The 15,334-nt window shown below is 35.4% G+C and overlaps 1 protein-coding gene across 1 annotated transcript; it reads left to right on the top strand.

The window, feature by feature from the left end:
• The first annotated feature begins 4,015 nt into the window (after nt 1-4,015).
• Nucleotides 4,016-5,624, top strand: LOC145168816 (uncharacterized). The gene is made up of 6 exons (XM_079087495.1): nt 4,016-4,344; nt 4,438-4,490; nt 4,639-4,800; nt 4,893-5,061; nt 5,145-5,226; nt 5,302-5,624. Exons 1-6 carry the CDS (start codon nt 4,319-4,321, stop codon nt 5,494-5,496), a joined length of 687 nt encoding a protein of 228 aa, XP_078943621.1. The 5' UTR covers nt 4,016-4,318; the 3' UTR covers nt 5,497-5,624.
• Nucleotides 5,625-15,334: the final 9,710 nt, after the last annotated feature.

Below are 15,334 nucleotides of genomic sequence, written 5' to 3'. Positions count from 1 at the left end.
AAGCTCTCGACGACATCTACAACTTTCATTTAGACTCCATCGGCTAATTTTGACTTTATTTTTAAAGCTATATTTTTCACAGGCTTAGACTATTAAAGTCCGTTAAAAATTCATAAATTTCTTATATAATATCAGTCTTGACTGTCTTTATATTGACGGAACCATATGGACGAGATCTTCAACTCTCGTTTAGATTGTTTTTCATAACAATCAACCGATCTCTACTTCGGTTTTTGAGCCGTATATTGTTGTGCCGAAACTTCGAAAAATCATAACTTTCTCTTACGAAATTAGATTTGGAAGCTCTCTATATGCACACTCTCGGTTTAACGACTACTACGACTTTCGTTTAGATCAGTTAGCCTAAAAAGAAGTCTATCGAAAATTCATTTTTTTCGATACGTAGAGTCATGCTGATTTAATCGCGAACTTAGAAGAAGCATAACTTCTTCATACGAAGTCGGATTTCAATGTTATTTATATGTACGGAACCCTTGTCACATACACTATAACTTTGGTTGAGGTAATTTATCCTAAATAACCTTCGATAAAAAGTTATTTTTATAGCTTATTCTATTTAATTGACTAGTTCGAATTTGCGGACGTTACAACCTATATGACAAATAGGGACCAAACCTCAATTTACTACTCAAATTACTCTATTTGACTTAAAGTCTAACTTGGTCAACGGTCAAAGTCAACGGTCAAGGCCAAAATCCACAATCTAAGGTTGGTCAGCTAGTCGTCACGTCGTGACCTAGTAAGACAAAGTAATCGGGTCATTCTATTCTTACGTCATGAGCCATAAGTTCTCACATCGTGAGAACGCTCTGAACAACTTGATGTAATAAGTTCTCAATCCTTTCAGACAAGAAACCAAAACTTCCAGGATGTCTTATCTTCTTTAACACATCATAATGATCGTGGCTTTTTGGACATGCATGTCCAATGCTTGTTCCAAACACAATCTAGGGCACAAAAAGGAAGAAATTGCATTAGGAGATCATGCAAGAGTCTAAAAACCCAACCATACTTCAGATCCAACATTTATTTCACCAAAGGGACACTAAATATCCATAAAGTTGGCTACTTTATGTACCCCAAACCCTATATCAACCTAGACATGAAAGATAATGCATAAAAACCTAGATCTAAGCTTATTGACTCATAAAACATTGAACATGAAAACTCACAAGGGTCCACAAGGTGTGAAGATGAATGATGGTGAGGCTTGAATGTTGAGATGGTATACTATATGCTCTTCCTATTCTTCTTATTTGCTATAAATCACCACAAATGAGATCAAAATCAACTATGGAGTGTTAGGGTTTCAGGGGGGGGGGGGTATTAGGAGGTGATAGAGGCTGCGGGAGGGCTAACCCTAGCCCTCACTTCCTTTAAATATGGGGAAAGCCCCGAAAATTAGGGTTTTCCTCGCAGTCAAACTCACTTCATGACCCATATATGGTCACGTCATGAGCCCTAAGAATGATGCACGTTTTGAGAGGCCACGTCACGTCGTGACACACAAGTGCTCACGTCATAACCTAGGTTTGAGCCCAAAAATTAATTTAATCACTCAACAAGATGATTACCTGAACTGGGCGTTACAATATGGATGATTGACTTTGGTGATTAATAACTTAATGGATAAGTTCATGCTTCATGAGGCCATTAAGAACTTAGGTTTAGAGGATTTTTCTTGTTGAGATGTCTTAATGAATAAAGTTGAAAACTTTATCCATCAAGACCTTAGAGGGTACCAGATTTGAGCTTTGGAGCTCTTAAGGTCGAAGGAAAATAATTTAATCCATTAAGTTGTTTAGGCCCAGCTCCCACGTTGTGGCCTTTTGGCTGCCACGACGTGGTGACCGGGGGAGCACCTGATTGTTTTTTCGTTTTCATGCTACGGTGTGGCCCAAAGGAGGCCACAACGTGGAGGCTCATTGCCGTTGAATTTGACAATTGAATTTTGAGTGTGGAATTTTGGCATGGTCTGACTTTTGGTCAAAATTCTATTTTTAGAAGGTAGACTTAGGGTTTACCTCATATGATTAGTAGTAGATGTTTAGCACCCATTCATTGGCTGAGAGAACTGTTAGATGTGGATTGCATGGGATTGAGCTAAGTTTTAGCCGAATTTGTAAGACACGTAAGTTTTATCACTATATAATGTAGGAAAACCAGGTAGTCGCCCCAGACAATTGTATGAAATACTAGGATGTGCTCCTGACAATTGTATGCAAGACCATGGTCTGGATCCTAGCAATTATATATATATATATATATATATATATATATATATATATATATATATATATATAGATATATATATATATCACTTTACCACTCTAAAAATACAAAACACTTACAACATTTTTCTCATATCAGTTTTTATATTTTCTCTCAAAAAAACCATTCAACTAGAATGTCTTCATTACCATCTAGTTCTTCAGATTTGATGGCTTTAGAAGAATCAGTGTTTTTCAATTATGTTATTACAAAATCAACCGCCTATTTCCAAAATCGAGAAGGTCAAAGTTTATATTTTTGAGTGAGAAGACTTTCGTTGAAGAGAAATCGCGAAATCGGGTACAATCGTCTTATACAAGACTATTTTACGGATGATGTTGTGTACACTAAAAAGTTTCGAAGACAGTTCCGAATGAAGAAGGTTATTTTTATGTGTTGTTGGTGATTTGGAGGATGGACATATGAAGTTGCAAGGTTGCAAAATATAATGTTCGCGTGCATCATATTGCAAAATATGATTTTAGAAGATGAAGGAAAAAAATATGCTGCTACGATGAAAACGGATTTTTTTAACTGACGAAGGAGTAGTTTTTTGTATGCAGTTGTATATGGTGAACAAAAGAGAAGTATATGATCGCGACATTCATTACTCATTTCGTGTTGATTTGGTGTAACATACTTACATTGATTAACATACAACCGGAAGTCGAGGAGTGACACATTGATTTGTTTGATGAACTAGATGAATATTCGGATATGTTCGTTGAGGATTCAGAAGACGATTTGGTGTGATGTAGTTTTTTTTAATTATGTAATTTTAAATTTTATTTTCTTGGTTTATTATGTATTTTTATTTTTATTTAGTGAAATATTTTATTTTTATTAATTTTTATGTTTATTTGTTATTTTAATTATTTTATATATTTGTTGATTATAATTTTTAAAATTTAAATAATTTTATTTTGAAAAAAAAAGTGAAATAAAATGAAGGATGACTATTTTGAAAACAGAAATTAAAGAAATTAAAATGAAGGACGCCCTTGGGCTTTTTGGGCTGACCAATGCTACTTCTGATGGACATTGTGAAACAGTTTTTTGATTGTTTCATGCCTTATCTCTTAATCTCTTATCATCCGGACCTTTATGGCCATGATTTTTGTTCCTACATCTTTTGGGCCATTCTAAAGCCTAATTTATATCAAAAGTTATAGTAGAATTTCCCTTTGATATCATAGACAAGGGCAACTTGAACCCATGCTCTTTATCGTTAGACAACTTTATAGATTTTAAAGACAATTTCGAAAACTCAAAATCATGGAGTGCCTTATTATTATTATTTTTTCTTTTATTATTATTATTATTATTATTATTATTATTATTATTATTATTGGTGAGTGTTACTCATCAAATGATTATTGCTTTGATTTAGTGGGTTCAGGAAACACTTTATAATCATGTTGGGCGGGAGGTTATCGTAGTAGGTTACCTTCACAATAAGTTGCTATTAGGTTTATTGTTTCGTAATTGCTCGTTTTTCGTTCTCTTTAGAATATAAAATCTTCTCTTCTCGTGTGGACTACACTATCATCTCGATAGTGGAACAACATAAATTTATGTTTTGTCGTGTCTTTTCTGTGCTTATTATTATTTATTTTTTTGGTTCTGTTTCGAAATTCATTTGAATATTGTTAGTCGGCAATTATTGGTTGACTATTATTTTGATCATTTTCATTTTCTGCAATCGTTGTTGGTGGAGGAAGAGTTGTACTAAATCCCAAGAGGGAAAACTACATTCTGAGCATTATCTAAAAGGTAGAAAAGCTTTGGGAAAGGTTAGGTTGATGGATTTGTAGTTTAGACATTCAAAAGCGAGATACTTTGCTCCCTCTCCAGCCTTTCAATCCTAACAAACAGAAACTTAATTTGCTACCCACCATGTGACACTTTTCTTGCCTTCCTCCATTGTTCATAAACAGGTACAGTAACTTCCCTTTTAGGGTTTCTTCATCTTACAAAACCCTTCCCTCCCCCATCATCTTTTCCTATCTTCTTAGAGTTGCTAAGAATGGAGAATATGATCAAACAACGAAGGTAATGAATCTGTATATGATCGTAGTCGATTTATTTCATCTCATAGTATAACTTTTGTTAATTTATTAATTAAACCAATGTTTCTTTATTTAGGGTTTCATTTTCGGAGCTTCTACAGCGTGATAACAAAGAATCGTTCTCCAAAGGTTTGATTCTTCATGATTCCAGATTTAAGATTCTGGTTGTTTGTTTTAGAAAACCTTCCAGCAAGAATAATTCTAGAAGTTAAGGTTGGAAAATGTTAAAAGAACAAAAAAGCTTAGCATTTTGATCGACATTGGTTTTCGTTTGTAGATAAGAGATCACCGAACTGGTGCCATCAAAGAAATAGTCAAGATTATGTTTCCATCGACGATGAACATATGGCTGCCATAGCTGCAGCCACTTTCGCTATACATTCATTGGAAGAAAAAGCGATCTCTCAGTTTCAGAGAAAAGAGAAAAGTAGAGAAGAAGGTAATGCCATGTGTTACAAAATACGTTTTCACTTTTCATCTTTTACATGAGAGCCATAGAGATAGTCAAGCTTAACTAACCTGTTATGTTAGTTGAAGCTTCCATGAAAACCAATATGAGTCAGGCAGATAAAGCTCCATCGTTCTCAAGACCAAGTAGGCCTAGAGAGGCTTATGCTAATAGGAGTTTAAGCATATATGGAAGTGGAAACACCAAAGTTGATGCATGGGAAAAAGCCAAATTGCTAAAGATTCAAAACCGGTACCAAAAACCCGTTCTTCTAAGCAATTTCTTTTGAATTTTTTCTTTCCATTAATGTTCTATAAAATGAAAAAAAATCCCAGATATGAGAAGAGTAACCTAACAATTCTTCAATGGGAAAACGAGAAGAAAGCAAGGGCTAAACGTCGAGTGGAAGAGAAAAAGGTTCGGCTCACGTTTTTTTTTTTACACAAAATCAATATAATGAGTAAATGACTAAATTTATATGCTTTTAAACAGAAAGAATTGGAACAGAAAAGATCGATCAATTGGCAGCATTACCAGAACAAGCTGGCGAGGATTGATCATGTAGCTGGAGGCGCTAGATCGCAAGCAGAAGACACAACACGAAATCATGAGAAAAAGGTAAAAGAAAGAGCAAGGGAAATGAGATCACTTGGAGTTACATCTCCAAAATATTGCTTCTTGTGTTGATTTGATCGTTGAATCTTTAAAAGATTTGTTTGGTTTCTATGAATTCTGTAAATGATCTTGAAAATCGATATTGAAAGTTGATAACCTTGCATTAACTGGAAGAAACTAAGAAATATTAGTTTTAATTTTATGCGATTTAGATGGTTATTTTTACTTTTTAGATAAATAATTAATGTTATAAAAAATGTAAAAAGTTTATAATTACACTTTGCAAAAGAAAAAAGTTGGTAAACATTACACTGAGTTTTGAAAAATAAAACATATACTTTTAAATGTATTATGCTAGGTGTATATTTGAAGTTACTAATCGCCAAATTAAACACGAAATATAAAAACAAACTAAATCTATATATATGAAAAAAAAACCCTGATCCTAAGAAAATGAGAATCAGAGAATGTAGTAATATGAAAGTTTGGGTACGGATGTCAAAAAGTTACGTAGGACCCGAACCCGTGGGGTCCTGGTCCTATATGGGGATATTTGTTAAGGAAATCGGGGCGGGGGCGGAGGCGACGGTAAGGTTAACCTCCGTTTTAATTTCGGGGGCAGGGATGGGGGTGGGCAGTCTCGTCCAGAATCCCACATGAGGTTCCTGTTAATATATTATATTTATTTATATATATTAATTATATAGATATAAAAAATAATAGTAATGATTTTGAGCTTTTAAAATTCAACAAAAAATCATATTTTAAGTTGTTAGTATAAATTTTTGAGATGTGATAGCATTTTTGTTTTTAACATGTGAAATTATGTTATAAATAGTATTTTTAAGCAAAAAAAAAAAAACTAATTTTAGCCCAATAAAAAAATATCCAAAAATCAATCGGGGCGAAAAAACGAGGACGGGGGATAATCCAAGAATTCGGGGGCATGGGTTAGGAGGCTGGAAATTCCGGGGACGAGGGCGGGTGAATGAGAAAATTTCAACGGTGGGGGTGCGGATGCAGTTTCTGTCCCGTTTGCCCTCGTTGACATTCCTAAGTTTGGGCATTGCGACATGAATTGTGCTATCGTGGTAAACATTAATATATTATTTTTTCACCATCTTTTATATAGTAAAACACTTTTATCTTAAAAGCGTTTCTCAACTGTTAACTTTTTATAAAAGTTTTTTTTTATGAAATTAACAAATGCATAACGACTTAAAAATGTCATATATTTTTCAATTTGTATATATTTGGTCACTGAGTTTTTTTTCGTCTACATTTACCCCTTCAACTTGTTAAACTATGCACATGCAGTCCTTATGACCGGTTACTCCAGGTTAGCCGGGAAAAATGATTTAATAGAGTAATATATTTCTCATTTTGTACACATTTAGTCCTTAATATTTTTGTACACATTTAGTCCTTAATATATTTTTGTTTCAAAATAAGACATTTTTGTTTTTGTACTCATTCAGTACTCATGAATGATTTCTTTAGGTTTTTCCCACGACATCTTACGTGAGACAATCATTAATGAGATGTTTGAGGCTTTTGATGCTTATGTGTAACGTCCAATTTTCACAACAAATAATTTTCATTTTTTAATAAGACAAAACTCCCTAATTATAAATTCATTATTAAGAAAAACTGTTTAGTCCAAAATAGATTTATCGAAATTCAGAGTATTATAAGAAACGCGGAATCCTCAATACTGTTCATGAGTGTGTATAGTCTTGCATTCGCCTTCCCACGATCAACGATAGAACCTAAAAAACATAAAAAAACTAGGTGAGCACGAAGCTTAGTGAGTTTCCCCCAAAATACCATATAACAAACGTACTATCATGCATAATTGGCCCACACTCATCAGGCTGGAATACCCTGGCCCAATCAGTCATCAGACTAGAATGCCAACATGCAACGAGTCCAATCCGTCATCAGACTGGAATACCCAATGTTTGTTGTTCTTCCGCATCAACCCAATCGCTCTTCTCGAGCCTCCGTGCCTACGACTTACAGTCGGCCCACACGAGGTATCATGGCCTATATCACATAGCAGGACCGCCTCAACCTATCCCGCCACCATATGTCAACATATAAATAATCAAGGATCAAGTAGGCACATAATACATGCAATTATCAATCATACATCTCACTATCGCCAACTACTCCTCTCATGGCACACTGCTCCGCTACCAACTAACCTGTCACACCCCCGAACCAGGACGGCGGAAACATCCGGGGGCGGATGACGTTATTGTACAGTATCATAACAATTGAATATGAATGAAACATAGCATTCCAAGCGACATACATTGAAAATACACACGTACATAGTTTTCATTTTGTACCTGTTCATCAGTTACACAAAAGTGACAAGAAGTAAAATTTCATGAAGTCGCACTACTTGATCTCATAGCAGAGCTGATTACATGTTACTGGTTCCCTGAGAATACAAGTCGTTTTGAAAAACGTCAACTAAAAAGTTGGTGAGTTTATAAGCATTTTTGTATAAAAATGGTTTTGTGCTTGTTTAGAATAGTTCTTGTAGTACTTTCAGAAAATCCGATATTTTTTTATGAAAATGAGTTGTAAGTCTCGTTTCAAAACTGTGATTATATGCATGCATGTCCTTTGTTATCTTTTGTTTGTAAAAGTAAAGCGAACGTTCCCAGAAAATCCAATATTTTCTGATGTAAGAAAAACTGTAGTCTTAAACCCTAAGACCGGAAGTGTAAGAGACTGAATACTTGAAAAATAATTTGCAGTTTTATAGTTTAATAAAACCGATGAAGTGTAAGCTTCCCGTAACCAAAACTCGTATTGTTATTCTCTATGTGAGTCACTATAACCATGCTTCATGTGACTGATATGCTTGTGGTGCCGTTCTTCAGGCGTCAGTTTCGGTAAGATATTTGTCACCCTAGACTGACCCCGTCTAGCTGTAGTGAACAGCTCAGGTGTGGGGGTGTCAACCCCGTATAGATCTATACACAATTACCTCACTCTCCCTCCAGGAGACTCTGGTTATAACTATAGGACTTACGGTATACGCTAGGTAGGTACGGCGAAGGAAAGTCTCACAAGAGCCTTAACAGATTTACGTGAACTATGACTCCCTTTTACTTGCAAAATAAGATAATTATGCCTTTAAATAGTTATGTGTACCTTTGAAAAGTGTGGTTTGTGACCTCCAAACTATACCGATAATATTTTATTATGTTTGTTTGAAAAGTTAACATGTCTTGATGTTTTAAAATAATAATCATATAAACTTACATCTAACACAAGTATAAGAACTTTTAGTATGATAAAGTCAATTTCTAGTTTTTGACTTTTCTATCCATGTTTTTAGAAAAATTATAGAAAACTCATTTTAAGTCGAAATTTGGATCTGTAAACTTTGAGAGTTTAGAAAATGTGTCTACTTTGTTCATAATTTTTATTATAATTTCTAGTGGTCTCAAACCAGTGTGAAAATGTTCATCTTCACAGACTGGTCCGAAATCATTTCTGAAATGATAGGCAGTTTTGTAAAAATTGCCAAAAATTGTAGAAAAATCGTATGAATGCGTGCGAGTAGTCTTTAGAAAGGTATCAACCTGAGCTATTTTCATATTGAATAATTTGAAAAATATTAACTTTAAGGCTAGACAATCGAAATAATTTTCTATGAAAGTCTTGATATGAGCAAGACCCAACAAATAATATTCTTTGCTTGTACTATGAAGTTTCATTTCATTGTTGACCTTAAGAATCTTCGTGACTGAGATCAAGTCATTCAGATTCATAAGTGGAAAGTCAGCAACAGTAATGGCGAATTTGGTATTGTTTTCCCTGATAACATGATATAGAAAGTTTTGAAGTACACCCTCGAATAAAACATCTTTATATGTATTCAAAACTCGAACTATCTTAATGAGTGACCACACTTTTTCTTCTTCTTCTTCTTTCCCAAGTACTGCACAGAATTGGAACTTTAATTTGTTGAACTCTTCATTGTCATAAAACTTGTCAGCAATATGATATTGCGAAGTATGATACATCATCTTGTTGATAGGAAAATCAAGCTGATTCTTATCTGAGTTATCAGTTGCATAACTCTTCTTTGGTTTCTTCTCAAAGTCTTGCATTTTTCCATGAACTACCATAGCTTCAATATTCTCATAGCTATGCAGTTTTCTGGGATCACCTTTGTTCAGAGTTGGAGGATCATTCTGACAAATTCTGAGAATACTTTGAATATGCTGTTGTTTTTCCATTTCAACTTCAATCTCTGCTTTTCTTTCTTCCTTCGACTTTTCAACAACAATTATTTTTCCTTTCCCTTTATCAGCTTCAGTGGGTGTGGGTTTCGAAGTTGAACCTGAACCACCAATAACAATCCCTTTTTCCAAAGGTCTTGTTGTTATTGTTGTTGAGATTATTGGAATAGTCTTCACTGGTAGAGTTGTTGGAATTTGAGTTGTCACGACTTTTCCCACAATTTTTGCATCACCACTAACATCTCCACTTGACTTCCAAGTAGCTCCTTCGCCTTTACTTACTCCAACCACTTTTCTTTCTCCCCCTTGCACCCCTGTAACTACAGGTGGGGCATCCGTTGGAAGTAAGTTTAACAGTTTCGAAAGCGGAGCCAATTCAGAATGAATTGTTGACTCAAGCAGACGAAACTTCTGAGTTAAAAACTCAGGAGTGAATAGCGAAGAAGAACTTGAACTCGAAACCATGGTCTTCAATTCACCTAGCAAGGCATAAATATTTCCAAAATGTTTCATTTCCAACTCAGCCTGTGCATCCATCTTCGGAAGCATAAAGTTGTAAGATTGAGCTATTTTTGCTACAGCCCCAACAATAATATCAACCTTCTCGAGAATTGAAGAGTAGCTATTTGTCACTTCCTGTAATTCCTTTTCCATGTTTGACCTTAACTCTTCAAGCTTTCAATTGATATCTTTTCGAACAGTTTTGACATCCTGAACAAACAGAACGTGTCGTTGTTTGGCAACTGTTTTCAATTCCTTCAGTTCACCATTGAATGTCTCAGATTGAGCCTTGACCCGTAATTCATTGTTTTTGTCAGACTGATCTATCTTGTTCCGAAGATGAAGCTCTTGGGCTTTCAACATAACATCCAACTTCAATACCCGAAACTGAATGTTTGCCCCCTACATCAGCTTGAAATTGTAGTAGAGAATTGAGCTTGCGATTTAAAATCTTGAACTGCTTCCCAGACATGAGCATGTTGTCGGGAATGTTCTCCTCTTCAGGATCAAACTAGATGTCAGCAAAAGAACCAAGAAATCAACCATCATCAATTTCATCATCAAGAACTGTTTTGGGCTCTTCGGTAGATTGTGATGGGAATAAGGAAGTAATGGGTTGTTGCATAATTGTATCGAAAGTTCGAATGAGTAGATGAAGGGATATGAGATGTATTGGGAACAGTGAATGGTGGTAAGGAAACTAAAGTATCAACGGTTGAGGTTTCGAAAGTAGATGATACAACAAGAGAAGGGTTACCTTGGGCTTCATGTGTCGAAACTCCATCACCCTTGTTGACATTTGCACCAGTATCAGATACATTTGCAGTGATGTCTGAGGTTCGTACCTCCTCATTAAATGATTCAGTATGCGAAACCTCAGGTGGTATGACCGTTTTCTGCTTAAGAGTCGAAATCTTTGGTTGTTAACCATGATTGATGGTTGTGTCTACTTGAGAGGTGTTCACATTGCCATCAAGATTTCCAGTCGCCTCGAAAGTCGACTTGACTGGAGAATCCCTCACAGGTGAATAGTTTCCCTTCAGATCATTTTGCTCTGGTGAGTCAGGTACCACTTCATCATCTGTTGAATCTTCTTGTAACACCAGTTTCCTTTGCTTCCTTTGTTTCTTTGAAATATTCTTCGCCATATCTTCTGCTCTCCTTTTCTTTGTTTGTGGAGAAACAGGAACATGTATTTCACGAATGAGAACACCCTTTCGACCAATCCGTGGCTTTCTAACAAATGAAGGTGAAAAAATTCTAGACCTTTCAGGAGAATGGCGAGATTTATGAGCCATTTTCTTGAGTCGTTTGAGAACACTAGTCTTTGAAGGTACCACATCGTTCGAAGGATCAACATTTTCAGTAACAATAGAATTTGATCTTTGCTTCGAAGTTTTTACTTTAACTGTGACCTTCTTTAATTTGGAGATTTAACTTCTTTTTCAACTGGAGCAACTGTCGAAGGGCTTGGCCGAGCTTCCTTATTTGAACCTTTTCTCTTCTTTGAAGGACCTTCAGTTGTCTTTTCTAACAACATCCCAGTTTCTACATCAGGATTAATCATAGTCAAATAATTCACCAACAAAGGATTCAGAGGATCAACTTTTCGAAGCATTACCTTTGGAATTCTAGCAACACTTGGAAAAATTTCAGCATCATCTTCAACAGTTTTAGGAAACTGATATAAAGCAAAACTAGCAGTTTCTTCGTTTTCAGGGACTGGAATACCCTCTTTTTTACATATGAACTGAAGAATAAGACTCCAGTATCTAGCACACGAGACCCCATCAACAACATTTGTATTTTCAATACTTTTGGTAAATTCTTTCCAAAGTTGTGTCACATAATCCACTTGTAGATCATAGTAAATGCCAACAACCATAGCATACACTTCCAATCTTCCTTTGTCTAACCCCACACATCGACCTGTCAAGCATCGAAGATAAATTCCAAATAGAAAGTTCCAAATACACGACAACCATGATTTCTTGAACTCACCGATCTTGGTGAGAGTAGGTTGATAACCCATCTCACTGAACATGTGAATTACTTGTTCATTCGCGACTTTGTAAAACGGTTCATAATTAGGGATGTTCAAGATTTGGGCGATCAACTTCTTTAACAGTCTGAACTTCTTGTCATTCGTCAATTGAAAAGTAACAATCATCATGGTTTTGCTGTAAGTTGCAGTAGAACCAGCCAAAGATAGCCAAGACATTGGAACATCGAAGGAGTTGAACATGGCAGTAGACAACACAGAACTCTTGAGAGCCACAACAAGCATCTGTAATCCCTCCAGATAAACACTTTCATCACCTTGAACTTGAAAGTTTGTGCTTTGAATCTTCATCGATGGTTGAGACGAAACATCTTTTGTAGTTTGCGATTGATGAGCAGCCATGATTAGGGTTTGGAAAAGAACTTGAAGAAACAAAGAATATGATAGCACAAATCTTTTGAGAATAAATTGTGAGCATAAATTGGAATGAATCCCCAAATCTCCTTTTATAGGTAACCACAATTTGAATCCCAAACGGTTAGCATTCATAGACTTGCCACGTGTTCCTTGAAAGTTGTACCCGTAGCTGTAAAGCACGCCATGTCAGGAAAAAGGGATGAGCACTGTACCCTAGAAAAGCGCACAATAACCATACCATCACATCACACGTCGTTTTGAAAGCACCCAGTGGATAAGAACCGCCAGAAACCTTCAGAATGGAGGTTAGGCTCTTTCACTTTTGGGTTTACAAGCGAATTCATGTGCCAGACTTTCGAAATCATCAGCCTGAGTTGGTAATACTCAGAACCTCAAGGATTTCGTGAGCGCATGTGTGCCAAGAAATAGATAAGAAACAAAGATAAGAAAATTTGGATCTGTGATGTCGAAAATAAAAATTTCGACATAAAGGCAGTTAGATCCAAGGCAAAGATCACTTTGCGAATTATCAACAGAGATAATCAGCAGCTTGTGTGGTTTCCCATTAAGTACAATCGAATACTTATAGAGAAGCATCGAAGGGCTTCTTTTATCAAGTTTCGAAGGTGGTTTAAAATTTCGTTACAAAGCACATCTAAACGTAAGAGTGACAAGTTGTAAACGAAATTACCTGTTTGACCAGTGTAGTCAGTGACAAGTACGCTTTGGAAAATTTATTAAGTAATGAATGTTAAGAATGGCACTCATACAGAAACCATATTCTTCAAACCAAAATTATTCCTGAATCCTGTTGTGTAACAAATGTTGTGGGTTTCGAACATTTGATCAAGATTACTACAAAATAAATAATATGATTTTGAGTATCGAAAATGGGTACTGAAACAAAAGTTTCGTTAATATCTGGAACAAAGTTCCCCGTCAATTCCTTGTGTTTCGAAAGTTTGGGTTTCACTTCCATCACGGTCTCATGATGTTAGATCATAAACACAGAGATTTGTATGTCTAGATCATGATTGGTTTATACCATAAATCTCTTGGACATATGTCATTGTGTGTAATCATGAAAGAACTTTAGAATGAAAAATATTGGTTTAAAGAGAAAGTACCACTGCTATTTATGGACCAAGTAGAAAAATCTAAACTCAAACGAGTAGAGTATGGTAGCTCAGTGACTAATGAGAATATAGCCTAGTTGGGAAGAATCCTCAGAATGAGAGATTCATTAAGGCTTCGAAACCCATTGAGTCCTGGAGGCTTGGGTCGACATGCTGCATCATGCTTCTAGGGACATCCTAACTAGGACATAGTTTCGAAAACATACATTTCCCTTAAGCAGCAAGCATGAACCACCAAAAATCTTCGCTAGAAACTACACACGGAAAGAGGAACAAAAACAAGACAAAAAATATTTTTGGATTTTTGAGTTTTTGAATGAAAATAACAAAAATAACGAAAACTCTTTTTGGTATTTTTGATATTTGAAAGATAAAGACAAAAATAAAAATATTTTTGTTGTTTTTGATTTTTGAAAACAAATAAAAAAAATGAAAATCTTTTTGTTGTTTTATAATTTTTGATAACGAAGAATAACAAACAATAAAAAAATGTACCTGACTAACGAAAATTTGAAACATTGCGGAAGTAACGAAGATTTTTGTCAAACCATTGAGCATGATGTCGAAAGCGAAGCATGTCGAAGCATTGACTATGAACAGTAACCGCTGAATCATGAACAATAACTGCTGAATCGACATCCTTTCGACACTTTTGGCTTGTCATTCTAACGAAGGTAGTCCAGGAACTGAATTCAAATTCAACATTCCTAAGCCATTTAGAATTCTTACAAAAGATTTTTCATCCAAAGATTTTGAAAAGATATCAGCAAGCTGATCAGTAGTCTTTACAAAATGGACTTCTATGTTTCCATCTTCAACATGATCTTTTATAAAATGATAACGAAGAACAATGTGTTCGGTTTTAGAATGTTACATAGGGTTATGTGATATGGGCATATTTAGTTATAAAATTCATGCATTATCTTAATACTTTATGTTGGTTTTATCTCATTTAATGAACAAAAGATGCTTAATTAGTTTTAAAATTTTATTTTCAGCAATAAAGACATGCTCGGAAGGAAAAGGAAGTGGAATTGGCGATTGGACGTTTGGATCTTGGATTTTGAAGTAAGAAGGATGTTGATGGACAGCTTGACCCCTCGTCAGTGTTTTGGCCATATCTCATGAACCGTAACTCCGATTGTCGAGATTCAAAATGTTCTGAAAACTAGACACAATTTCGGATGATTTTCGTGTTTTGAGAAAATGTTGATTCCAAGAGAACTCGACGAGTTGGGCCTAAACTCGACGAGTTGGTCAGAATGTTCCCGATTCGAAGATGCCTTGCCGTACACGCTGTATACGCGGATTATCGAAAAAACTCGACGAGTTTGTGGTGAAAACTCGTCGAGTTGGACCTGTTTTCAGAATTTATATATAGAAACACTTCTCATTCGAACCCTAACTTTTTCTAGAGGCTAGCTGCGATTATTGAAGACAAGAAGGGTTCTTGAAGCTTCAGTTTTCGAGATTGCAACCTAAGAGACAATTTAGAAGAGAATCAAAGGCAAATAATCATTCTTCTTTTCTTAATCATTGTTTTGAACCATGTTTGAATCATTAGATTTTTATTTTAGGTTATTACT

This window comes from Lactuca virosa, chromosome 4 (assembly GCF_052849685.1).
Source record: "Lactuca virosa cultivar CGN04683 chromosome 4, Lactuca_virosa_CGN04683_v6, whole genome shotgun sequence".
In the NCBI taxonomy this organism is placed as follows: domain Eukaryota; kingdom Viridiplantae; phylum Streptophyta; class Magnoliopsida; order Asterales; family Asteraceae; genus Lactuca; species Lactuca virosa.
The sequence above is the reverse complement of the archived record's forward strand: the minus strand, read 5'-3'. Positions and strand labels throughout refer to the sequence as shown.